Below are 26639 nucleotides of genomic sequence, written 5' to 3'. Positions count from 1 at the left end.
AATGGACGAGGGACGTCAGAAGGACTTGCAGTTGTTGGAAGAAATCATAGATAAATGTTTAAAACAGAAGCTTTTACAGACAATTGCTTACACGGTATTTGAAAGTTACCTCCTTTAGTTTTCAGAATCTAGATTTTGAATTTTATCTATGATGTTAAAGAGTGTTATGTATTCTTGTAGGTTTTGGTTAGCCTGTTTTCTTTCTATGCTATTCATTGTGGCCTCTGCTGCATTTGTTGGTTTTGCAGGGACAATATCTTTGAAGAACAAAAGGAACTGTATCCTTTTGCTATAGGAAAGTCCCTTGCTTCTCAAAATGTACATCTTATTAAGCTTGATCGTTCATGACTTGTTAGTTTCTCTCTTGTCTTAGCCCCACTTAAGATGACCGATTCAGTTTTTCACTTGGTCTTGAGTTTCTTGTAATCAGAGTAACTGTTGTTGGTTTAGTCATTCACAATTTTTGGCTTTTCTATTTAGCTCTAATTTACACCAGCAAAGTCACTGTGCATTCTCATCTAGTAGAAAGTCACTGTGCATTCTCATCTAGTAGAAAGTCACTCTGCTGTTCTAGTGAGCTCTAATTTGGTTGGGAATTCCTTTTTCTCCGTAACGGCTACTCCCACTTCAGCTCTGAATTGCGGAAAAACCTTGAAACTTTTGAGAAAAATGGTGTTCAACCTCGGTTCAGAAGTTTACATGCAAGCTGGAGTGTAAGTTAGTTATAGCTCTGCTTCTTTCGTTTCATCTTAGTCAAGTCATAATTTGAGGCAATGTCATGCACTCATGTCTCCATACTTAGCTTAATGCAATTTGTTAACTCTTGTGCATTCAAGTAGTGTCTTTTCACTGAGGTTTGTAAATTGTAACTGCAAATTAAAACTGGAGATATTATATACCAGTCTTACTTCTGATTTATTTTTACACTTAATTTTGGGTGTCTGTTTGAGTTCAGGCCAGATACGAGGCATATATTCATGGATGTAGGGCTCGGCTTTTATGTGGAGTTTACCCGGTGAGAAGTTCTTGACTATATTCCAGAAAGGGAGGAAAGAATTATAAAGTAAGATAACGCCTTGCTTTTCTCAAAGTTTTGAAAATTATGCTTAGTCGCCTCTTCAAGCGTTAGGCTGTTCTAAACACTGACTTTGTCGCGTTGCTGTTTGCTTCTGGTTAAATTCAAGGGTGAACATGCATGGTTTGAATCATTGTATATGACGAATGAGTTGTCTGGTTGTCTGGTCGAATGCACCATAGTGGCTAAATGTTGATACTATGGTTTTGTCTTTTTTTTTTTTGCAGAAAACTAAATGGTGTTATTGCGCAGATCAAAAAAGGGCGCATCAAGCTGTTAAGTTCTTGGTTGGGAGTATTTATGAGGTTTAATAAGAAGTAGAAAAACCACTGTGCAGTCTCATCTAGTAAATTTGCTTTGTTAACGGGTTGTTTGAACATTTTCACCTTTTTGTGGCAGGCTCATCACCAGATTCAGCAAATACTAAATCTTCCAGACGAGAATCCATCATCATACATGCAACGTGCGTTTCGATGGTTTTGCAAGCCCCTGCTTTGTCTTTCTTTATATATTTAAATCCTTTCGATACACGAGATGTTGTAGTGAATGCGACTCATCGAGCGCGTATACTTGTTTCAAATATACTGACAGTCTCCACCTTTTCTTAAGAGGGAGATCATTAACAGTTTAATTCAACCAATCAGAATCGAGTTAAGTATTTAACAGAAATGCCACATCAGCAATTCAATATGTGTCACCTTTGGCGCTGCTCTTTCTTCTCTACTACGGTTGAAACCTAACTCAATCCGGAGAATCCCCACATTTCTCTGCCGTTGGCTTATTCCTCGACTCTGTTGTAGGTATGCGACGAATCTCGATCCATGCCAATGGCTGTTGTTTAATCGTTATGCTTGATTTTGGGGTGTTCTAATTGGTGGTGATAGTTCTTGTTAGTGCTTCAGTCTTTTCTTGATTTTCGTTTAAAGATTTGAGCCTTTCCTACGAATTTCGTTTGATCTTCGGCATCATTCAGATCAGAGATGAAGATTGGTACTAGTTTTATGTTTTTGAATTTCATAATGAATTGATTTGATGATAACTTGGATGGATGTGTGTCTCAGTCTCAGAGAGAGAGAGAGAGAGAGAGCTGTGATGGATCCAGCACAGAACACAAGCGCAGCAGAGATTGGTGGGAGCAATGGTACTGCAACTGTGTCTGAGGATGATTCAAAGGAGAGCCTGGACCAAGTCATCAACTCTATTGACAATCATCAACTCTATTGACAAGAGTTTGGTCGTCCTTCATCAGTTACACCTTTCACTCTCTTCTTCTCAGCTTCATCTCCTCCCCCGCCTGTCTGTATCTCCTCCTCTTCTTTCTTGACATTACCAAAGATTTGAGTTGGATATTGTTCTGACGAATATGTGTTGTGTATTTGCAGCAACTCTCTTGTGTCGGAGCTGAATAGCATGTCTAATTTGTCCGAGAAATGCAACATTCAAATCCCAGTGGAGGTTCTTAGGTGAGAGACAGCATGTCCTTTTCTCCCCTACCATTGCTTGGTTTCTTATGTTTTGCATTTTTTGGTTTCTAGCTTGATTGATGATGGGAAGAACCCCGATGAGTTTACAAGGGATGTTCTTAATAGCTGCATTTCCAGAAATCAAGTCACAAAGGGAAAGACTGATGCTTTCAAGGTTAACCCTTTTTAATCTTATTAACCTTTCTAATGGTTCCTGATATGGTTATGGTTTTAAGTCGTAATATTTGTGTTAAATCATCTATAGGAATTGGGAAAACATATTCTGGAGGAGCTTGAGGAGACATTTCCTGATGAAGTTGACAAGTATAGAGAAATCCGTGCTACTTCTGCTGCTGCTGTAAGTAGTTGTTAACATTCGCTTCCTTTCTATCTGTTGTGATGATCTTATACATGTTGGTGTATATACTACCACCCAGTAAAGAGTTAAGGTGACAGTTGATTTTCATCAAATTCAGGAAGCCAAACGGCTGCAAAGTGTGTTAACAAATGGGGATGCCAAGGTCAAGAGCGAGCTATAATAAGAGCCCAATTTTGCCCTGTAGAATAATGTTTCTTGAGTAGATGAATAGGGATGTAAACGAACAAGAAGACCATTGCAATTTATATACTATTTGTTTGTCTGTTGTCAAGTCTTTCTTCCATCCAACTTCATTTTTCACCTCCAAACAACCAAAAAAAAAAGCAATTACTTTTATCAATGTCAATGATGGCCACTCAAGAAACATAGCCAGGAATAGTAGAAGAATAATGCTGGAGACAGAAGAGGTAGGCATCTCAGTTGTTGAAAACCTGAGTTAGCAAAGCCAAACCCTCCTTAACGCTCACACAATGTACAATGAAAAGGAATTTACAATTTAACCACCAATTTCTCTATTTTGGTTTTGTTATCTAATCATTAGCCCATTGAGAAAAAACTAACTTGTTGATCTGTGTAACAGCTTCATGGTGTGGATGATTGCCATTGACAAGAGCCAAAAAAAAAAAAAAAAAAGTGTTAGACTGCTATGTCAAGAAGAATGACAAGGGACAGATGGTTCGGTGATTGTAGCTCACATTCTTGCCATCATCTTGATAATCTCATGCAAACTTTCACATTAATATACTTACAAAACATATAAAAATCATCGAGAGTATGTGTATATGTGATCGTTATTTTAGAGTGGAAATACTTTAAAAACATTTCATTAGATCTCCCAAAGTCTTTACATGCTCTAGTAGCCAAAGGTTACTGAAAACTAAAACACCTTGCACATCCTCGCTGGACCAATCATCATGCCATGACCAGGAGCGGTAAGCACGAGACCCACTGGCACCTCATTACATGAAACCCTAACGGACTTGGAAGAGGACGACCCAAATCTCCATTTTATGAACGTATCCAGCTTCACATCGAACTCTTCAAAAGAGTAAGGGGCCAACTCTTTGCGGAGTTCTGTGGCTGTAGTTACAGGTGCGAGATAGACAGTGAAGTTGATTGGCTTCGTCTCGCTTGCTCTTTGAAAGAAGGCCGGGAACACGGTTGTGGCCAGACGGCGTTTTCCGTGGTACATTGAGCAGTAAACGTCGTCGTAGGAGAAATCAGTCAGCAAGTTAGCGTTTAAAACTTGAAATTGCATATCCACGTAGCCTGAGATATGGTATGAGGTGAAGTTAAGCCTGCTCACGTTGAGGGAGGCGAGAGTGACGTGACGTGAGGTAACTCCGCAGGGCTGAAGAAGACCACGATGAGTACAGCTGTGAGAATCAGTCCGAGCACGAAACAAACTGCCATTTCTTTGGCCATAAATTTTTGGCTAGAAACAAGAAGTGAAGCCACTTAATTGTCTACCTTTGAAGAGATAAATATATTAGATAGAGAAACCCTCGTCGTCTTCTTACAAGGAACATAGCATATAGAGAGGAAAGAAGTTGTAGCGTAAGAAACTGACAGTAAAACCAACAGAGCTGCCGATTAAGGATAAGAAATAAATAACTCGCATGTGCATAAGGGGACCCACCTCTGCATGTCACAGACGTTAGGTGGGATTATAAAAGTTGCATTACCATTTAAGACTGAATGTTACATGGAATTAGAAAGCTACTTGTATATATGATCTACAGACATAGGAAAGCTAACCTGTTCAGACCTATGATTGAGTTAAGGTTTAAAATTTAAATAGCAGAGGCTATCAACGGTTATAATATCGCAAGATAAACAAACACTAATGCAAGTTTGATGTAATGAAGGCATAATTATTATCAAAATTCAACTAATGAACAGCCGACTGAAATTAATATAACTTGGATTAAATAAGTTTGCAGTAGACAGTATGTTTTAAAGAGGTTTTTGAGATCCAATGGTCTTGAAAGGATTTATTGAGGTAGTTCTACTAATCAATGAATGGGGATGATGAACATGGACTTTAATTACTAACTAAAAGATTGTGAAAACTAGATTTTTCATGGAAATGGTAAGCACTTTATTGTTGTTAGGGCATTAAAAAAAAGTGGGAAAATACGTCAGCAATGTATAAGATGGGGTAGCTTCATCTCCAAGGCACAACCCATTCGTGACAATAACTCTTTTTTCAACTAGTTCTTCAAAAGCTCGAAACTTGCAATCCCCTAAATAAGACATAGCTGCGTCTTTGTGTGTGTGTTGTCACTTTGATATCTGTCTTTGTCTAAGATTCTTTACGAAGATCAACGGCTCTAAAAAGCAGAGGAAGATCACTCTATTGGCCATAGACATGGTTTTTGGAGAAGTCGATAAAGTTTCTGGAAAAAGTAACTGTAACTCAAAATTATTCACCATCTATGCACATCTCGAGAGATTCAAGACCAAAAAGAAGACAAGTGTCATAAAGTTATCACCTTTATGAAACTTGAGTCCACCAAAAGATTCGTAATATTATTCTCTCTGCTCAGAATATAAACATTAGTGATTTCTTGAGAGTTCTTGTCATGAAGTGTTCAAGAATGGCTTATGATCAATCTCTTCACTCTCCGAACAATCCACATTTCTTCCAACCTCTCCTTCCTGGCTTCCACACTCACCTCGTACTCTTCTTAACTGTTTTCTTGCTCTCCAAGAAAAGTGTTTCATTTGCTTAACTTTTGTTGCATGTTGGTGCAGAACATTCCTGTAGCTTTCTTCTTGAAGCACGTCCAAGGATTAAGTAACGACCACATCAAGACTGCGAAACTGACAACAGATGCGTCCACTAAAACTTGGTTAGTGAAGGTAGACGGCGTGAGACTCACAGATGGTTGGGAAGATTTTGCAGTAGGGCATGATCTCCGGATAGGTGACATTACCATTTTCAGACATGAAGGAGAGATGGTGTTTCATGTCACAGCTTTCGGACCAAGTTGCTGTGACATTCAATATACTTCAGCATCATCTCACAACATCAGTGATGATAGTCAAGATCAGACCAACAATACTGGTACACTTTTGTGCTATGAAATGTACTAAAACAAATACGGTCGTTAGCTCAACTGAAAAAGATTCCTAGCCATTGTGTTAGAGGACCGCTGGGACGAAACAAATATTACATGGTTTCAGATTCAAAAAAAAAAAATATATATATATATATATATATATATACTCAAATTCTGTAGAAAAAGATGCAAACTTGAGATTTTTTTTTTAATTGTACAGGAAACAGTTCAGGAGAGAGGAGAAAAAGAGTCAAGAAGAATCCAAGAACGAAAGAAGATTCTTCATCAGACCATTCTCAATTTGTGGCACATGTCTCACCCTCTAGTCTAAGTTCTGATCGACTGGTTAGATTAGACTCCTACAGTTCATGCAACATATCTCTTAGTTAACCTCTGAGCTGCTTTAATCTCATTGTGTGATTGCATTGCAGTATATACCAACGGGTTTTGCTAGGTCAAACGGTCTGAACAACATGAGCGGTAAACAAATTATTGTTCTTCTTAACGAGGAAGGAAGATCATGGAATTTGAATATGACATACAACAAAGTAGGCATGCAGACTTTTGTCAGACCTGGCTGGAGAAGATTCTGCGCTGAGAATGGGATGAAAAAAGGGCATCAGTATACATTCAAACTGGTCCGAAAATCAGCACCACCGGTCATCCGTTTGTCCCGGGCAGAACATGAGTCAAAACTAGCTCCAGAATCTTCATTACACCACTCTTACTTTATGGGATCTGTCTCTTCTAATAGCCTAACAACGGATAAACTGGTAAATGCAATAACTCTTTCTATAGTTTCACACATTCTGGAACTTGAAATGCTATTTTTGTATATTAATCTGCATGGTGTGTTTTTTAACTGAAATTTGCATTCATATTCCCGCAAACACTAGGAAACTAGGCATATATGCATGGGGTGTTTTGACTCGTGTATATGACGTATCGTTTTACAGTATCTTCAGAGGCAGTTTGTGACTACAAATGGCCTGGAAAAAGGACTCAGTGAGATAACTTTAAAGAATGAATGGGGAGGAAGCTGGATTTTAGGTTTGAGACACTGCGAACCACACAACCATACTTATCTCGGACCAGGCTGGAAAACTTTCTGCCAAGCAAACGGGATCAAAGCTGAAGATTCCTTTATGCTTAAACTGGTTGGAACTGGGGACACGCCTGTTCTCTTGTTGTGCAGTTCTAACCGTGGGAAAACACCATTAGAGTGTTCAGAAGATAGAGATGATGTAAACTCAGTCTCCTCAGATACTAGCTGTGAAGATGATAGTAAAGAAGAATCCCAAGAAAGTGATAAGGAGAGTATTGAAGACGAGGACAGCTCACGGCAATGCATCGTAATGGAGAAAGAGAAGAATAGCTTGAGATGCATATGTTCATCTCCATATAGTAAACACCGATTTGTGAGGTTAACTCTTACACAGAGCGCTCTTAAAACCTCTGTACTGGTAAGTTCATATACAACTCTGTCTCAAGGTTTGTTTATTGTTTCTCTTGTTTTTGTGTGTGTCTAAAATCAAATCTTTGCGCAGTACCTTCCGTTGGCTTTCACGCGGATGAACGGCATCAACAAGCCAAGAAAGATAATGCTGTTAGGTAAAGATGGAGTGAAGAAACAGGTGGTGGATCTTTTGAAGAACAAATCAAGTGGAACAATGCGAATTGGAAAAGGATGGAGAGAGTTCTGTGACGCTCATGGTGTAAAGGTAGGAGAGTCCTTTCAGTTGGAACTCTTTAGGGAGGATGAAGAATCAATTCCTGTGCTTAAGTTCTGCACCACAACTTGAGACTTTTGTTTCCAGAGAAGAAGATTCCTGTGGTACAATATTTTCCTTCTTTAAGTTGCAGCAGCTTGTTGACTGCATATTATTCTCTTGTTGCTTCTGGCTAGCTAGATGTCTACTTATTTATCATATCTCTAGTGTGTGTGTAAAATGGCAAACACTTTGGCTTTCATTTAATCTCCAGTTCCAAAAGGACATGCTCAAGCCAAATAGATCCAAGTATACCAGATCTTGCATGTATTTTTAGTCATAAATTTTATAAAATTAATATATATATATATATATCTACACTATTAGGATTATGCCTTCATTTTTCAAGTTATTTACCATTTCCTTATTTAATCATTAATTTTTAATTAAAACTGTATGGATAAAATCCACGTTTTTTACTCTCTTTGTTTTTTGATTTTTTTGTTATTAACTTTAAAAAATAGTTGAACCTATGGCTTTCTTTCACTCATCGTTCATAAACTAATGGTAACCATAATATTATTCATTTTATACACGAATGGTTTATTCTGAAACACACAAAACATCAATATTCTTTGTAGAGAGTTTTACAATAATGATAGATTTTTGCAGTCAGCTATTAGACATAATAGTATAGATTGTGTAACCAAATGAAAATACAATTTACTATTTATTAATTGAAGGAATCGAGTAAGAGACTTAAGGGGGTGTATTGAACAAAGTGTTTTAGTAGGTTTTGGGATGTTTAGGTTTGGTGGGATTTTAAGTGGGTTTTGAAGATGTTTAGATGATTTTGGTGGGCTTTAAAAATAAAAATGCCAAAATATTGGGGATTTGGCATGATCTTTTTCTAAAATTTCAGAGTACTTGGTGAATTAAATCGGGAAACGAGAGAAATCACGGATAGTCTCGAGTTTCGACTCTTCCATCGTAACTTTGACATAGAACTGACTGTTAAGTGTTAACAATGAGCTTGTCAAGCTTTACCAAGATTCTCACTTGTTTTCTCATGAACTTACGTGTGATCTCAAGAGTTTTAATGGCATTGTTGATTAGTGGTTATGCAAATTCTACTATGATTCATCAACATAAACAATTTTCAGAATTAGAACAGACACATAAAATATGTACTATGTATCAACTAATCATTGGAATCTCAAGAAAATCAGTGAAATCATCCCTCTTTGACACCTTGTTTCTATCTTCTCACTTTCATTTCCTCATTGAAGAGACGAGAACCCAGAACAAGAAAGGGGAAGATGTAATCAAAACTCGAAACAAAATTGCTTTTTGCGCGAAGTTGTTTTAAGGATTGATTGAGAGGGGAATGGGGATAAGACTGAAGAATGAAGTAAACTGTTATTCTTCTGCACGTGTTTTCTATAATGTTTTTTCTTTTATAATTTTGAAAATTTCTCCAAATAACACCTATGGGAGTGTGTATTTGGTATAAACTATTTTCAACTAAAAATGAAAGCAAAGTATTCTAAAATCCTTCTACAAAGTTCTCTTACAAAATACTGTTTGGTTTTGAATAACACTAGATTTGATAAAGTTTTTATAAATTGATAATTGAATAACAATAGATTTCAAGTGGTTTTTAATGATTTCACACAAACTCCATATTCAATAACACATGATTTGGAAAAAATTAAAGAATCATTAGTTGAATAACAGTAGATTTTAGAAGAAAAAAACTTAAATCTCCTAAAACTCTTAGTCCAATACACCCCCCTTAACTTCTTAAAAAAAAAACAAATCGTTACCAACAAAATTGAAGTCAGTGATCTTAAACAAATTAACAAAATATAGTAACTTCCATGGTAGTTCAGAATAACTTAGGAAACAATATAATCCATTAAGTACAATATCTATACTATTTAATTCGTTGGATTCAAATCCCCATATTTTCCTTCTTTAAGTTGCAGCAGCTTGTTGACTGCATATTATTCTCTTGTTGCTTCTGGGTAGCTAAATGTCTACTTATTTATCATATCTCTAGTGTGTGTGTAAAATGGCAAACACTTTTGCATTCATTTAATCTCCAGTTCCAAAAGGACGTGCTCAAGCCAAATAGATCCAAGTATACAAGATCTTGCATATATTTTTGGGCAATTCTCCATAATGGCACTTTTGAAGTTTTTGTCTCCAAAATAGCACCAGAAGCAGAAAGTCACAGAAATGACATTCATTAATGGGCAAAATGTCTCTAATACCCTTGTTTTAAAATTAATTAAACAAACAGAAAAAAGAAATAAATCAGAAACGCCTCTCTCTCTCACGCGATGCGACGACAATTCTTCTTCTCGATCTCTTCGACGCGACGTGACGCGACGGCGGTGACGCTCTCCGATTTCGTTTTATCATTTCCGGTGATCATCTCACGAAAATTCGACTCTCCAAGGTAAGATTCCTCTTCTTAGGGTTTCCTATTTGGGGATTTCGATTTGTTGTTTGAATATTTGATGTTCCGAGTTCTTTTTGTTGATAATTTGTTCCGATTTGATATTGCTTCAAAGCTGAGTGGTGTGTGTTGTTCTTCGTTTGGTTATAGTTCTCTTGTTAATCTAAATTTTTTAGAATTTCATAGTTAAGAACACACAAAAATTGTAGCTTTTTATTATGCTTTAATCGTTATTATCAATGGTTTATGAAAAAAAAGTACAATTTTACTTTGTGTTTTCGACTTGAAATTTACTTAGTGTTTTGAATATTTATGTTCCTATTTCTTCTCTTATCAAGCTTTAACTGCTTCATATTCAGATTTTTTATTGAGTCTTATTGTGTCATTTGGTTAGATTAGGTGATATGATACCGTTTCAAACCTCTGTTTTGATGTTTTAATTCTTTTGTTCCTCTAAAATCAGGTTAGCAGTTATTAGATTATAGTATCTTAAACTGAGTTGTGTAGTGAATTAGTCGTTAGTAGGGATGAGTTTGAAATGAGATTAACTTTGCTCATTAGGAGAATTTTGTACAATTATGTTGATGCCATCTTGAGTCGAAACTGGTGAAAGTTGTAGCTCTTTCATTATGTCTTGATCTATTAGACTACTCTTTCGTTGGTAGGCTCGTGATTCCATTCATGACCATGTTGGTTGTTTGTTTATGATGTTTCTTTGATATTTCGAGCTCTTTTTGTTGCTAATTTGATTTTCGGAAGTTTGAAACTGTTTTCAGGATATCTTTCCTGATTGGTTTCCATATGCTATTGTAAGATTTGTTTATGTTCTTTGGGTTTCATTTTTTGTCGTAGCTTGCGTCTGAGACTCCAATAAACGGAAAGGGAGTGGTTATCTTCAAGTATCCATCTGATCCAACCGTTGTCTGGTTTACCTTTCTGCTGCCTTTCTCCTTGCATGCATCGTAGCTGGTCTGTTCTCAAGTTTGTCTTGTTCAAAAAGCACCAGCTTCTTTGTCATCGTCATTGGGAACACAAGCTTTTGAGGTAATGTATTATGTTCTTTTCAACATAAAGTTTATTATGTTGATTATGTGGGATTTGCTTGTGTCCGTGAGTGTTTTGCTTGTGAAAACTTGTGGACATTTTTTTTTATCTTTTTTTTTTGTTTTAGGAAGAATTTGTAGATATTCAGGAATGTCTTCCTGATTTTTGTTGAACTTGCACAGAATGACACATAGCCGATGGATGAGACGACTTTTAAACGCAGTGAAGCAGATCTTGATCAAGCAGCAGGAACTGTTGACAAAGAGGCAAGTTTTTAGTTTTCAAAATTAAAGTTGAATATACAGCCTATATCAAAAAGGATTGATATCATTGAATCTAAATCATAGCAGACTAAAGAAAGCAAAGTTCAAACTCTCTTTGAGGTCGGTGAGAATGTGGAGATTGCATCTGGTTGAAAATGATATCCAGGAAATGTGTTGAAGACATATATGCGTAATGGAGTTGAGATGGCGAAGGTTGAGTACTCAACACTGTTTCAGGACAAAAAGAAAAAGACAAAGAGACTTCAGGAAAGTGTATCCAGTGACAGAATCCGTCCTCAACCACCATCTGAGAAACTTGAAGAGACGAAAAGTTTGGAACTGATGGATAACGTGGATGCATACCACAATGACGGCTGGTGCAGTGATAGAAGAGTTTTTTTTGTGTTCTTATAGATTATCATTGTTACATTAGCATCGTATAAACTATAAACTATTGTTTTCTTGAGTTTTTTTTAAGTACACACAAGCTAAGCTTCTGTGATGATTCCATTTACTCTCTTTCTCTTATTAGCTGCGCAAAATTAACTTTTTCTATTGCTGCTATGCAAAGTGAGACTGTGATGAGTTTGCTTGTGAAAATTAAATTTGTGTTTTTTTTCTTTTAGTTTCTGGATGGAGTTCGATACTAAAAAATTTGAACTTTTTTGGCTTGGTGACGCAGGACAGGAACATGATGAGAGATTCAATACCTGAATTACTAGCTCTGCCTGAATTCAAGCATCCTATTGGATCAGAACCAAAGCCAAAAGTGACAATAAACCAATACTCGACCGCTGCTTATATCAAGACTGATCCGCCTATTATCAAGCCAGAATAGTTTGACAGAATCTGAAGGACGTTTATGGGACATGTTATCAAGCTGCTGAGAGGACTTTAAAAGATGTGCAATTTTTGGAAGGTTTTGAACATGTTTTGGAATGCCTTCCTGATTGTTTTTGCAGGAGCCATGGATCACACACATCTCCACTGTCTCAACAGGTTGAGACTCAGGTTTTTATTCTTGAGTTTGTTGTCCAGCGTTTGAAAGGTCCTTGGAATTTGGGTGATATTATACTGTCTGAAAACTATATGTGTGAGATGAGCTAGAAGAGTTTGTTTTGTGTTCTTATAGATTATCATTGTTACATTAGCATCGTATACACTATAAACTATTGTTTTCTTGAGTTTTTTTTAAGTACACACAAGCTAAGCTTCTGTGATGATTCCATTTACTCTCTTTCTCTTATTAGCTGCACAAAATTAACCTTTTCTATTGCTGCTATGCAAAGTGAGACTGTGATGAGTTTGCTTGTGAAAATTAAACTTGTGTTTTTTTTCTTTTAATTTCTGGATGGAGTTCCATAGTTTCAGGACAGCCTTCCAGAAAATTCGATACTAAAAAATTTGAACTTTTTTGGCTTGGTGACGCAGGATAGGATCATGATGAGAGATTCAATACCTGAATTACTAGCTCTGCCTGAACTCAAGCATCCTATTGGATCAGAGCCAAAGCCAAAAGTGACAATAAACCAATACTCGACCGCTGCTTATATCAAGACTGGTCCGCCTATTATCAAGCCCGAAGAGTTTGACATAATCTGAAGGACGTTTATGGGACATGTTATCAAGCTGCTGAGAGGACTTTAAAAGATGTGCAATTTTTAGAAGGTTTTGAACATGTTCTGGAATGCCTTCCTGATTGTTTTTGCAGGAGCCATTGGATGGATCACATGCATCTCCACTGTCTTAACAGGTTGACACTCAGGTTTATTCTCCTAACTCGACACAACATGTATGTGCTCAAGAAATTGTTTTAACAATTTGTGTGTTTTGAAATAATGTTTGGAAGCTCGTGTGCATATTCATGATGATCTTCCTGTTTTTTTTTGCAGATTGAGAAAGAGCCATCGAATCAGACACATGCTGCTCAAACTCAATTTTTCTCCACTAATGTGACACAACAGGTAAAAAGCTCAGAAAAACTTGTTTTCATTTTGACCTTTAAGGTAATTTTTGGAAGGTTTTGAACATGTTCTAGAATGCCTTCATGATGGTTTTTGCAGGAGCCATTGAATGAATCACCTGCATCTCCATTGTCTCAACAGATTGAGACTCAGGTTTATTCTCCTAACTCGGCACAACACGTATGTGCTCAAAGTACTGTTTTAACAGTTTGTGTGTTTAGAAGCAATGTTTGGAAGCTCTTGTACATATTCATGATGACCTTCCTGATTTTTTGCAGATTGAGAAAGAGCAACTGGATGAGGCACCTGATGCTCATACTCAAGTTTTTTCCCCAAATGTGACACAACAGGTATATGCTCAAATGAACTTATTTTAGATTTAGAGTAAACTTTAGTACATATAAAGGCTTTTCTGATTTTTGCAGAAAGAAATAGAGCCATCATTGGATGAGATGCCATCCAATCCTAATCGAGGAGAAGAAAACCTTGACGTTGAGGTAATATTTATCCTTGAAACTATAATTGAATTTGGAAGAGTAACTATTGGTATTTATATCATTGTGAACATGTTATACAAACTTTAACACACAACCGACATGTTCCATGAAATGCTCTAATCTTGCCGATGGAACTTTTGAGCTAGCGAGTATTTCCTATGGAGATTGGGGGAAAACCTTCAACAATACTCTTAAAGTCCAACGAAATCCCATAACTCAAACTTATTTTTTCCTCTTTAATACTAAAATCTTCGGAGACAATCTTCATCAAATATTTGTACTGAAGATCTTCTTCTATGTAAATGAAAAATGCATTCTTATTCGTATCAACATTAAACTCCCACTGGAGAGATTCTTTTGAGCTCCATTGTCTACAGACACAAAAAACTTCAGCCATAATCTGTTAAAAAAATCACAAGAAAAACTCAAAAATATGTTAAAAGTTGTTTATACAACTATTTCAATCAAAGAGAACAACAATAAAATACTATTTCAGATAATTGCCTCTCAGAAGAAGCTAATAACACCATTACATATCAAACGAAAAGCTTCAAACAATCTGATAATAAAGTTTGCTAATGTCAATGTACCATGGATTAAGGATTTCGTAACTGAGCTAAAATAAAAACAAATCGTCACAAGCTTAAAGCTTAACAGCCCGATTCACAAGAAGACAACTCCAAACATCAAATTGAGAATTGAAAAAGTAACATTGATATGAGATACCTTTAATACGATGAAATCAAAAGTATAATTGAGACAGCGGAGCAACGATTGAATCTGAGGAAAACAAAAGAAGATGATAACGACAGAGATAATGGCGGAGGAGATGACCAACGGCAGAGATAATGGCAATGGATATGAGTTACGCCTGAGATGATGATGTCGGGGATGAAAGACGACGTCGAGAGTCGGAGAGACGACGCCGAGAGTCAGAGACGACGTCGATTTTGAAATCCTGATTTCAATTTTTTGTTTTAATTTAATTAATCAGAGAGGAGGAAAAATGCATAAGAGTAAATGATCTCATTAAATGAAACTCATTTTTGTGACTTTGGGCCTTGAGTGCTAGTTTGGGAAGAAAAACTTAGTTTGAGTCTATCTAAGGTCATTTCTCTATATTTTTAGTCATAAATTTTATAAAATTAATTTTCTATTTTTAATATATATATATATATATATATATTTATATATAATTGGATACACACTTCCAACATGTTTTAGCTTCATATTTAAAAAAAAAACCTTTTTTCTGCTTCCATAAGATTCTGTTTCAATGTAGAGTGGAGATATAAAAGTTGAAATTACCATTTACGGCTGAATGTATACATGGAATTAGAAAGCTACTTGTAAGATCTATAGACTTAGAAAAGCTAACCTGTTCAGACGTAAGATTGAGTAGAATCTATCAAAACAAGTAAGGATTGAACGGATGTAATGTAGGATAACAAACACTAATGCACAACAGCACAAGAGATACTTTAATATAATTAATGCATAATAATAATCAGAATTCAACTAATGAACTTTTGGTAGTTTGTTTTTGCACAGGTGATAGAAATCTACCAAGGTAGCGAATGTCAATAACCCCTAATTTGTATGTTTTTTCAGTTTTTGTTTGACGATATTAAGTTGTGTTAAATCTGTTTGCAGTATGTTGTAAGAAAGGTTTGTGAGATCAAATATGGTCTTGACTCTTTGCTTGGATAGACGATTCAGTGAGATAGTTCTACTAATGAATGAATAGGGACATGGACCTTACTGATTAAAGATTTGTGAAAACTAGATTATTCATTAAACGGCATTTTACAAGGTATTTATACTAAGAACTTCTTTATTGTTAGAGCATTGAAGAAACTGGAAAAATACCTAAGCAATGTATAAGATGGGTAGCTTCATCTCCAAGGCATTACCCCATCCGTGACAATAAATTTGCAATCCCCTAAAATTAGAAATATCTCTGTCTTTGTTTGTGTTGTTGTCACTTTGATATCAGTCTTTAGCTAGATTCTTGTGTAGATTATTTCACGAAGATCAATGGCTCTTCATTCCGGCTACACTCTAAATACTGACCAAAACATGAACGAGAATAATAAGCTTCTTTTCTTTCAATAAAAATTACATCAATATAAAGAATAACTAGATTTTGATCCGCGCACACACGCAAATATATTTAAAAAAAATATGATGCTATTTTTTTTTATATCACTATTTAGGGTTGGACAAAAAAACTCGAAATCGAAGAATCGAACCGATCCCAATCCGAATAAGTAGTACCAAATCCGAACCGAAATTGATTAAATATCTGAATTATTTAAAATTTTGGTATTTGAAGAACTGAAACCTAATCCGATCTGAACCGAAGTATTTTGGGTATCCAAAATAGATTTATATACTTATATATATTAATTATTTTTAGATTTAATATATACAAAAACATAGATTTATATACTTATATATATTAATTATTTTTAGATTTAATATATATAAAAACATTCAGAATATATATGATACTTTTAAGTTCATTTAAATACTCGAAAATATATACAAATAATCAAACGTAAATATATAAAATAGTTAAATAATACTCAAAACTCCAAAAATACTTAAATAATTATTAATTCTCTATCCAAATATTTAAACCAAACCAATTTAAATTGGTTTTCCAAATCCAAACCAAATCCTCAAAGATCTGAACCGAACACGAAATTCCAAACAGACCCGAAAACGAACTCGAACGCCCACCCCTAATCACTATTATATATCTTATATGTGTCATCATAGGTTACAAAAATATGTGTTATCATATAATTAACCGTATTTTATACGTACCATCAAATAAATTTTCTTATAATTAATAATATTTTATATGTACAATCATATAAATAATCACATATATTGTATTTTTAAATTTCAATGTGAAATATAAAAACCATAATCTAAGTTGGTGTTTGAAATTGGACTTTGTATTGTATTTTTCTTATATATATTGAAATAATTTTTATAATGGTTATTGAAAAATATGTTAGTAAAAATCAAATTTTGAATAATTGTATATTTTTGAATGAATTTTTGATATAAATAAATTTTAAATTATTATTTTGATTTGAATATGTATATCAAGTAACATAAACCCATTACTTTTTTAATATAATGTAATAATGAACTTCCATTTTTTTTAATAGCATAAGTCGATTTTTTTTTTCCTAATTTACTGCTTTCCATGTTTCCAAACATCACTATTTTTTTAACTGCTATCTATGTTGTCAAACAAAAACTTAAAGTACTTCTATTTTAATAAGATAGATATATTTTATACGTACAATCGTATAAATAATCATATATATTATATTTTTAAATTTCAATGTGAAATATAAAAACCATAATTTAAGTTGGTGTTTGAAATTGAGCTTTGTATTGTATTTTTCTTATATATATTGAAAATATTTTTATAATGGTTATTGGAAAATATGTTAGTGAAAATCAAAATTTGAATATATGTATATTTTTGAATGAATTTTTAATATAAATTAATTTTAAATTATTATTTTGATTTGAATATGTATATCAAGTAACATAAACCCATTACTTTTTAATATACTGTAATGGACTTCTAATTTTTTTATAGCATAAGGCCATTACTTTTTTTTTCCTAACTTACTGTTATTCACGTTTCCAAACATCACTATTTTTTTAAACTCCTATCTATGTTGCCAAACAAAAGCTTAAAATACTTATATACTTTAATAAGATAGATGCTTCATAGGTTCTTTCTTACTTTTCATTTTTTTAAACAAAAACATTTTTTTATCTAACTAAAAGAAAATACATATTTTCCTCCTCATTCCTAGGCATGGGCATTCGGGGTCCCAATCGAGTTTCGGTTTTGTCCACTTGGGTCTCGGTTTTCCGGGTTTATCAAAATCAGCCCTATTCAGTTTATGTGAAAGTTTGGTTCGGGACCTGTTAAGGTTCTATCAGGTTCGGGTCGGAGTAAGTAAATCTTAAAAAAACCGGTACAACCCAATGTACTTTCGGGTTTGAGTCCTAACCGGGTCTTCGGTTTAAAAGTACCTGATTTGTATTTATTTTATAACCAAAACATAAGTAAAATTGGTTCTTCAGTTTTATGATTTGTACCTATTTTGTAACCAAAACATAAGTAAAATTGATTCAAAAATATGAAAACAACATCAAATGTGATCATTCAAAATCAAATAAAAGGTAAACATAGTTATTGATAGAAACAAAACCAAATAAATAAAAGTATAAAACAAAAACCAAGTTCTCGTGAAATGAAATGAGAAACATTATTCAATGAAAACAAAACTAAAATCTAAAAACTTCAAACTTCAAACTTCAACCGCCACATTCAACCATCAATTTTCATGTAATAGATAACTATTTTCGATGTTAAATAATATCTTAGTGTATTTGGGATACATATTAGGAATTGAGATCATGTTTGGTACAAGTTCTTTTTTTGGAATTTTGAATGTTTCGGGTTCTATCGAGTATCCATTTAGGCTCGGGTCGGACCTATGTACCATAAAACAAGATCCATTCGGTATTTATGTCGGATCCGGATCGGTTTGGATTAATTTTTATCGGTTCGGGTTTCCGGGTTCGGTTTATTTTCCCATCCCTACTCATTCCTGTTCATTTTCATTTATTATTATTCTTATTCCTTCTAACTAAAGACTGCAAAATTAGATTATTTATAGAAATGCCATTTTTACAAAGTATTTATACCAAGCACTTTATTGTTGCTAGGGCATTGAAATACTGGAAAAATGCGCGAGCAATGTATAAGGTGGTAGTTTCATCTCCAAGGCACATACCATTCGTGACAATAACTCCATTTTACTAGTTTTTTCAAAAGCTCGAAACTTGCAATCCCCTAATAAGACATACCTGTGTCTTTGTGTGTGTTATCTTTTTGATATCTGTCTTTAGCAAAGATTATTTACGAAGATCAACGGCTCTTAAAAGCAGAGGGATATTTTTCTATTGGATAGACATGGTTTTTTGGACAAGACAACAAAGTTTCTGGAAAAGGTAACTGTAACTCGAAATTATTCACTATCTATATCGTCCACCTCGAGAGATTCAAACCAAGAAGACAAGTGTCATAAAAGTTCTCACCTTTATGAAAGTTTGGGTCCACCATAAGATTCCTTCCTATTATTCTCTCTGCTCATGATATAGACATTAGAGATTTCTTCAGAGGTTTTCTCTTGAAGTGTTCAACAATGGCTCATCAATCTCTTCACTCTCCAACCAACCCACATTTCTTCCAGCCTCTCCTTCCTGGCTTCCACACACACCTCGTACTCTTAACTCTTTTCTTGCGCTCCAAGCACGTTGTATGTTTCCTTTGCTTAACTTTTGTTGTATGTTTGGTGCAGAACATTCCTGTAGCTTTCTTCTCGAAGCACGTCCAAGGAAGAAACAAGCACATCAAGACTGCGAAACTGAGAACAGATGCCTCCGCTAAAACTTGGTTAGTGAAGATAAACGGCTTGAGATTCACCGATGGATGGGAAGATTTTGCAGTAGCGCATGAGCTCCGGATTGGTGACATCATCATTTTCAGACATGAAGGAGAGATGGTGTTCCATGTCACAGCTTTTGGACCAAGTTGCTGTGACATTCAATATACTTCAGCATCATCTCACAACATCATTGATGATAGTCAAGATCAGGCCAACAATACTGGTACAATTTGTTCTATGAAATGTACTCAAATTCTGCAGAGAAAGATGCAAGTTAGAGATGTCTTTATTTTATTTTTAAGTTACAGGAAACAGTTCAGGAGAGAAGAGAAAGAGAGTCAAGAAGAATCCAAGAACGAAAGAAGAGTCTTCATCAGATCATTCTCATTTTGTGGCACATGTCTCACCCTCAAGTCTAAGTTGTGATCGCCTGGTTAGATTAGATTAGATTACCACAGTTCATGCAACATATCTCTTAGTTACTACTCCTTCCGTTTTCAGACACTTGACTTTATGCAAATTTCTTAAAAGTTTATATTATATGACCATCGGTTTATTTTTTTGTTGGTTGAATTATTAATAAAATGTTTTTACTTAAAGATATAAAAAACAAATATTTATTTAATTTACGAACACATTTCTAAAACGTAAAAACGGAGGGAGTAGTTTAAATTTGTTAGTAGGAGAGACCCTAATCGAATTATTGGCATTGCAGTATGTACCAAAGGGTTTTGCTAAGTCAAACGGTCTGGACAACATGAGCGGTAAGGAGATCGTTCTTCTTAACGAGGAAGGAAGATCATGGAATTTGAATATTACATACAACGAATCAGGCATGCATACATTTGTCAGACCTGGCTGGAGAAGCTTCTGCGCTGAAAATGGGATGAACCAAGGTCATCACTGTACATTCGAACTTGTCCGAAAATCTGCACCACCAGTCCTTCGCTTGTCCCGTGCAGAACATGATCCAAAACCAGCTCCAGAATCTTCACTACACCATTCTTATTATGTGGGATCTGTCTCTTCTAATAGCTTAAGAACTGATAAACTGGTGAATACATAAACTCACACACTTTTTGGAAACTTAAAATGCTTTTTCTTGATTAGTTTATTGATATGCATGTGTGGTTTTGCAGTATCTTCAGATGAAGTTTGTGGCTGCAAATGGTCTGAAGAAAGGATTCAGTGAGATAATTCTAAAAAATGAATGGGGAGGAAGATGGAGTGTAGGTTTGAGACACTACGCATCAAGCAACCGTACTTATCTAGGACCAGGCTGGAAAACTTTCTGTCAAGTAAACGGGATCAAAGCTGAAGATTCCTTTATGTTTAAACTGGTTGAAACTGGGGACAAGCCTGTTCTCTTGTTGTGCACTTCCAACCGTGGGAAAACACCATTAGAGTGTTCAGAAGATAGTGATGATGTAAACTCCCTCTCCTCAGATACTAGCAGCGGAGATGACAGTGGAGAAGAATCCCAAGAAAGTGAAGAGGAGAGTCTTGAAGACGATAGCAGCTCGAAGGACTGCGTTGAGATGGAGAAAAGGAAGCGTAGCTTGAGATGCAAATATCCATCTTCATATAGTAAACACCGTTTTGTGAGATTAACTCTTACACAGAACGCTCTTAAAACCTCTGTAAAGGTAAGTTCATATATAACTCTGTCTTAAGGTTGTTTATTGTATCTCTTTTTTTGTGTGTGTGTGTGTGTGTCTAAAATCAAATCTTTGCGCAGCATCTTCCGTTGGGTTTCACGCGGGTGAATGGCATCAACAAGCCAAGAAAGATAATGCTGTTAGGTAAAGATGGAGTGAAGAAATGGGTGGTGGATCTTTTGAAGAACAAATCAACTGGAACCATGCGAATTAGAAAAGGATGGAGAGAGTTGTGTGATGCTCATGGTGTAAAGGTAGGAGAGTCCTTTCTGTTGGAACTCATTTGGGATGAAGAAGCAATTCCTGTGCTAAAGTTCTGCACCAAACTCTGAGACTGCTGTGCCCAGAGAAGAAGACTCCTGTGGTACAATATTTTCTTACTCTCTGTCAAGTTTCTTTAAGTTGCAGCAGCTTGTTGACTGCATATTATTCTCTTGTTGCTTCTGGCTAGATGTCTACTTACGGTTCATATCTCTAGTGTGTGTGTAAAAATAAATGGCGAACACTTTGGCATTCATTTAATCTCCGGTTCCAAAAGGACATGCTCAAGCCAAATAGATCCAAGTGTACAAGATCTTGCATATATTTTTAGTCATAAGTTTTATAAAATTAATTTTATATATTTAATATATAATATATATGTGTATATATATATGCTTTGGCTTCCTAGTATTTTAAAAAATCACTTCTTTAATATATATACAGCATTTTACAAGGTAATTATACTAAGCACTTCTTTATTGGCATTTAAGAAACTGAAAAAATACCTCAGCAATGTATAAGATGGGTAGCTTCGTCTCCAAGGCATAACCCATCCGTGAAATAACTCTTTTTACTAGGTTTTCAAAAGCTCGAAACTAATCTCTGTCTTTGTTTGTGTTGTTGTCACTTTGATATCAGTCTTTAGCTAGATTCTTATGTAGAGTCTTTAGTCTTCACGAAGATCATTGGCTCTTCATTCCGACTACACTAGCTTTAACTGGTGGCCAAAACATGAATGAGAATAACAAATTTCTTTTCTTTCCATACAAATTACACCATTTATAAAGAATTATTTTTCATAGGTTCTTTTTTATTTCTCATTTTTTAAACAAAAAGCATTTTTATTAAATTTTAAAAAGACATATTTCCTCCTCATTCCTATTATTTTCTTCATTTATTTCATTATCCTTATTCCTACTAACTAAAGATTGTGAAAATTATATTATTTATTGAGATGCCATTTTTACAAAGTATTTATACCAAACACATTGTTCCGAGGGCATTAAAAAAACTGGAAATATAGGTGAGCAATTTATAAAATGGGTAGCTTCATCTCCAAGGCACAACACATTCGTGACACAACTCCTCTTTACTGGTCTTTTCAAAAGCTCGAAACTTGTAATCCCCTAAATAGTACAATATCTGTGTCTTTGTGTGTCTTGTCACTTTGATATCTGTCTTTGGCTAATTCTTCACGAAGATCAACGGCTATAAAAAGTAGAGAAAGATAAAGACCAAGAAGACAGGTGTCATAAGAGTTACTGGAAAAGGTAACTGTAAACACCATCTATGTCGTCCACCTCGAGAGAGAGAGATTCAAGACCATAAAGAAGACAAGTGTTATAAAAGTTCTCACCTTTATGAAACTCTGTGTCCACCATAAGATTCCTTCCTATTATTTTCTCTGCTCAGGATATAAAGATTTTATTGAGAGATTTTCTATTGAAGTGTTCAACAATGGCTGATGATCAATCTCTTCGCTCTCCGATCACACCACATTTCTTCCAACCTCTCCTTCCCGGCTTTCACACTCACCTTGTACTCTTCTTATCTCTTTCTTGCGCTCCAAGAAAACTGTTTCATTTGCTTAACCTTTGTTGCATGTTTGGTGCAGAACATTCCTGTAGCTTTCTTCTTGAAGCACGTCCAAGGATTAAGTAACGACCACATCAAGACTGCGAAACTGACAACAGATGCGTCCACTAAAACTTGGTTAGTGAAGGTAGACGGCGTGAGACTCACAGATGGTTGGGAAGATTTTGCAGTAGGGCATGATCTTCGGATAGGTGACATCACCATTTTCAGACATGAAGGAGAGATGGTGTTTCATGTCACAGCTTTCGGACCAAGTTTCTGTGACATTCAATATACTTCAGCATCATCTCACAACATCAATGATGATAGTCAAGATCAGACCAACAATACTGGTACACTTTTGTTCTATTAATGTATTCAAATTCACATGGCAGAGATTTTAGAGTTATAGACAATTTAATAATGATTTATATATTATAAAAAATGTACAAAGTTGAAAGCTAATAGATATGTAATTTTTTCATAAAACTTTGGGACTATATGCCAATGCTTCATTAGAGATTTCTTTATTGTTTTTAAGTTACAGAAAACAGTTCAGGAGAGAAGAGAAAGAGAGTGAAGAAGAAGCCAAGAAGGAAAGAAGAGTCTTCATCAGATCACTCTCACTTTATGGCACATGTCTCACCCTCTAGTCTAAGATTTGATCGACTGGTTAGATTTAGATTCCTACAATTCAAGCAAAATATCTGTTAGTTAAACTGAGCTGCTTTAAATCTAATGGTGTGATGGGATTGCAGTATGTACCAATTAGTTTTTCGAGGTCAAACGGTCTGGATAACATGAGCGGTAAAGAGATCGTTCTTCTTAACCAGGAAGGAAGATCATGGAATTTGAATATTACATACACCAAAGCAAGCGTGCAGACTCTTGTCGGACCTGGCTGGAGAAGATTCTGTGCTGAGAATGGGATGAACCAAGGTCATCACTATACATTCAAACTGGTCGGAAAATCTGCACCTCCAGTTATCCGTTTGTCCCTTGCAGAACCAGCTCCAGAACCCTCATTGCACCATTCTTACTATGTGGGATCTGTCAGTTCTAATAGCCTAAGAACTGATAAACTGGTGAATACATAAACTCACATTATAGTTTTCATTCACACGTGTTACAAAAAATAAAAAGTTTTCATTCACACCTTTTGGAACTTAAAATGCTGTTTGTAGTTCTGTATATTGATATGCATGTGTCGTTTTGCAGTATATTCAGAGGAAGTTTGTGAATGAAAATGGTCTGAAAGGACTCAGTGAGATAATTTTAAAGAGTGAATGTGGAGGAAGATGGAGTTTAGGTTTGAGATACTACAAATCACTCGACCATACTTATCTTGGACCAGGCTGGAAAACTTTCTGCCAAGTAAACGGGATCAAAACTGGAGATTCCTTTATGTTTAAAGTGGTTGAAACTGGGGACAAGCCTGTTCTCTTGTTGTGCAGTTACAACCACGGCAAAACACCATTAGAGTGCTCAGAAGAAAGTGATGATGTAAACTCCCTCTCCTCTGATACTAGCAGCGGAGAATCCCAAGAAAGTGAAGAGGAGAATTTTGAAGACGAGGGCAGCTCAGAGGAAAGCTTTGAGATGGTGAAAAGGGAGAATAGCTCGAGATGCAGAGCTTCATCTTCATATAGTCAAGACCGATTTGTGAAATTAACTCTTACACCGAGAGCTCTTAAAACCTATAAACTGGTAAACTCATGCACAACTCTGCCTCAAGGGTGTCTCTTGGTCAGTTGTTTTTTTATTGGTTAAAGACAAATCTTTGCGCAGATGCTCCCGCTGGGTTTCACACGGGTGAATGGCATCAACAAGCCAGGGAAGATAACTCTGTTAGACAAAGATGGAGTGAAAAAACAGGTGGTGGATCTTTTGGATCAGAACAGAAACATCGGAATAATGCGACTTGGAAAAGGATGGAGAGAGTTCTGTGATGCTCATGGCGTAAAGGTAGGACAGTCCTTTCTGTTGGAACTCATTTGGGAGGATGAAGAAGCAAATCCTGTGCTTAAATTCTGCACCAAACTTTGAGACTGCTGTCCTGTGGTGTGATACACTACAATATTTTCTATCTATCTGTCAAGTTTCTTGTTGACTGCATTTTCTCTAGTTGCTTCTGGCTAGATGTCTACTTATTGATCATATCTCTAGTGTGTGTAAAATGGCAAACACTTTCACATTCATTTAAGTTCCAGTTCCAAGGGGACATGCTCAAGCTACAAAGATCAAAATATACAAAAACCCAAGGAATAATCTTGAGTTATGAAAAAGCAAGAGTGGGATTGTTCCATCTAACTAACCATCTTAGATGACTTTCTTCTTCTCCAAAAACGTCTTCAAGTGCATAAACTGCATTCCGGCGACTCCTAAGCATACGAAAAGAGAGAGGAAGCTCAACCAAGCCATTTTGGAGTTTGTACCCCTGTTCAGATTCTGCATCTCTTCCTCCCTGAGACAAACAAAACAAAACTCATCACATTATAAGCACAAGCTCATACTCAAAAACATTGAAACGACTAGAAAAAAAAAAGAGAAACTTTATTTACCTGTCTCTGAGATAAAACATCTCATCATGAATCGAGTTGACGGTTTCAATCAGTTGCTTAACCTCAAACTCCATGACCTTTGGTTACGAACACAACACACAAGCATAAGAACAGGACTATAGAGGTATTACCAAACAATATGGAAAGACTCACTTCGACTTGGCTCTTCTTGGCGACACTACCCCAGCTCTTGGAATGAATACCCGTCCTCCAATCAAAATCGATACTCAACGTCACCTCAGGCTTATGACCGTTGGCAGTGAAACAAGCCATGTAGTCTCCAGCTTCCACCGCCGTGAACGCGAATTGTCCCGAGTCCACGTCTTCCGCGTGATGAAACGTGTTCCCGTAACTCGATGTCACCTGTGTATATTCAAAATTTCAAAAATTCAAAAAAATATAAAAAGAAAGAAAGGATTTTGAGAGTACCCTTATGGAGATCTTGTGAGAGGGAGGAGAAGGGTGAGCTTCGTTGGGGTTAACGACGGTGTATTTACCGACGGTCATTGAATTGCTTTTTATGTCTTCCGATATACATTTTGTTCGACCTGATCGCAATTCGAAGTGGAGAGATTGAGATACGCGGCAGATAATCGCTACGGTTATCAGGAACGTCCAGAGGTTTTCTGATCGGAGAACCATGGCGGAAACTTCAAAGAGAGAGATGTTTCTCTTTTTGCTTCAATCGTCAATCGTCGTTGGTGCCACAAGGAAGGTGGAAGATGAAAGGGAGCTTGAGACGCCTGTTTATTTCTAAGAAAAAAATTTAATATAATAACCTGTTTTTTATGAACCTGTATCAGTTGAGCTAGCTGGAATGAACCTGTATCAACACTCTTCGCGGATCCACTCACATGTGGCGGCTCGCGATTAGTTGATTTATTAATTTAAAAAAAAAAAAAAATCAAAAAAAAAAAAATTATAATAATCAAAAGCGGATTTTCGGAATCGAGATTCGGGGAGTTCACCAATGGGGTGCTCTAAGTATCAAGTATGATTGTAATTACAATAGCAATTTACACAAAAAATATACAATAATAGTGAAATTTGCAAGAATGAAAAAGAGTGGTGGAGTCCATCACCAGTGGGTATGAAAATACACTGATAACCCTATCACTTGTATCTCTCTCTTTTTTTTAAAGAAGCAAAATTAAATTATTTCTTTT

General features: G+C 35.6%; 5 protein-coding genes across 7 annotated transcripts; 4 read left to right on the top strand and 1 right to left on the bottom strand.

The window, feature by feature from the left end:
• Positions 1-719: 719 nt before the first annotated feature.
• LOC106360565 (mediator of RNA polymerase II transcription subunit 10b) lies at positions 720-3188 on the top strand. Its single transcript, XM_013800176.3, is given in 9 exon segments — positions 720-1063; positions 1328-1392; positions 1475-1875; positions 2137-2284; positions 2286-2371; positions 2458-2538; positions 2611-2713; positions 2804-2896; positions 3015-3188. Coding segments are annotated over 6 exon segments (543 nt in total). The 5' UTR covers positions 720-1063; positions 1328-1392; positions 1475-1875; positions 2137-2167; the 3' UTR covers positions 3078-3188.
• A 2152-nt stretch (positions 3189-5340) lies between these two features.
• On the top strand, positions 5341-8057 carry LOC125587684 (B3 domain-containing protein REM17-like). The gene is made up of 6 exons (XM_048758640.1): positions 5341-5598; positions 5675-5987; positions 6203-6327; positions 6414-6755; positions 6939-7445; positions 7530-8057. The coding sequence occupies exons 1-6, from the start codon at positions 5503-5505 to the stop codon at positions 7782-7784; spliced, it is 1638 nt and encodes a 545-aa protein (XP_048614597.1). The 5' UTR covers positions 5341-5502; the 3' UTR covers positions 7785-8057.
• Positions 8058-18921: 10864 nt separating this feature from the next.
• On the top strand, positions 18922-21616 carry LOC125587685 (B3 domain-containing protein REM17-like). Of its 2 annotated transcripts, none has more exons than XM_048758642.1 (6): positions 18922-19253; positions 19332-19641; positions 19727-19851; positions 20134-20472; positions 20558-21064; positions 21157-21616. In XM_048758642.1, the coding sequence occupies exons 1-6, from the start codon at positions 19176-19178 to the stop codon at positions 21406-21408; spliced, it is 1611 nt and encodes a 536-aa protein (XP_048614599.1). In that variant the 5' UTR covers positions 18922-19175; the 3' UTR covers positions 21409-21616. The 2 variants fall into 2 exon arrangements, with proteins under 2 accessions (XP_048614599.1, XP_048614598.1); XM_048758641.1 differs by having other exon boundaries at positions 18924-19253; positions 19721-19851.
• Positions 21617-22283: 667 nt separating this feature from the next.
• On the top strand, positions 22284-25111 carry LOC106360566 (B3 domain-containing protein REM17). 2 transcript variants are annotated; one of them, XM_048758643.1, is made up of 6 exons: positions 22284-22876; positions 22953-23265; positions 23460-23584; positions 23671-23997; positions 24131-24619; positions 24701-25111. In XM_048758643.1, the coding sequence occupies exons 1-6, from the start codon at positions 22796-22798 to the stop codon at positions 24956-24958; spliced, it is 1593 nt and encodes a 530-aa protein (XP_048614600.1). In that variant the 5' UTR covers positions 22284-22795; the 3' UTR covers positions 24959-25111. The 2 variants fall into 2 exon arrangements, with proteins under 2 accessions (XP_048614600.1, XP_022557600.2); XM_022701879.2 differs by having other exon boundaries at positions 23454-23584.
• Positions 25090-26269, bottom strand: LOC111205268 (transmembrane emp24 domain-containing protein p24delta9). The gene is made up of 4 exons (XM_022700851.2): positions 25903-26269; positions 25627-25836; positions 25474-25550; positions 25090-25376 (listed from the first exon to the last, which is right to left on the bottom strand). The coding sequence occupies exons 1-4, from the start codon at positions 26113-26115 to the stop codon at positions 25232-25234; spliced, it is 645 nt and encodes a 214-aa protein (XP_022556572.1). The 5' UTR covers positions 26116-26269; the 3' UTR covers positions 25090-25231.
• Between the last annotated feature and the right edge of the window lie 370 nt (positions 26270-26639).

Source organism: Brassica napus, chromosome C5 (genome assembly GCF_020379485.1).
Source record: "Brassica napus cultivar Da-Ae chromosome C5, Da-Ae, whole genome shotgun sequence".
Taxonomy (NCBI): domain Eukaryota; kingdom Viridiplantae; phylum Streptophyta; class Magnoliopsida; order Brassicales; family Brassicaceae; genus Brassica; species Brassica napus.
This window is presented reverse-complemented; position numbering and strand designations above follow the sequence as displayed.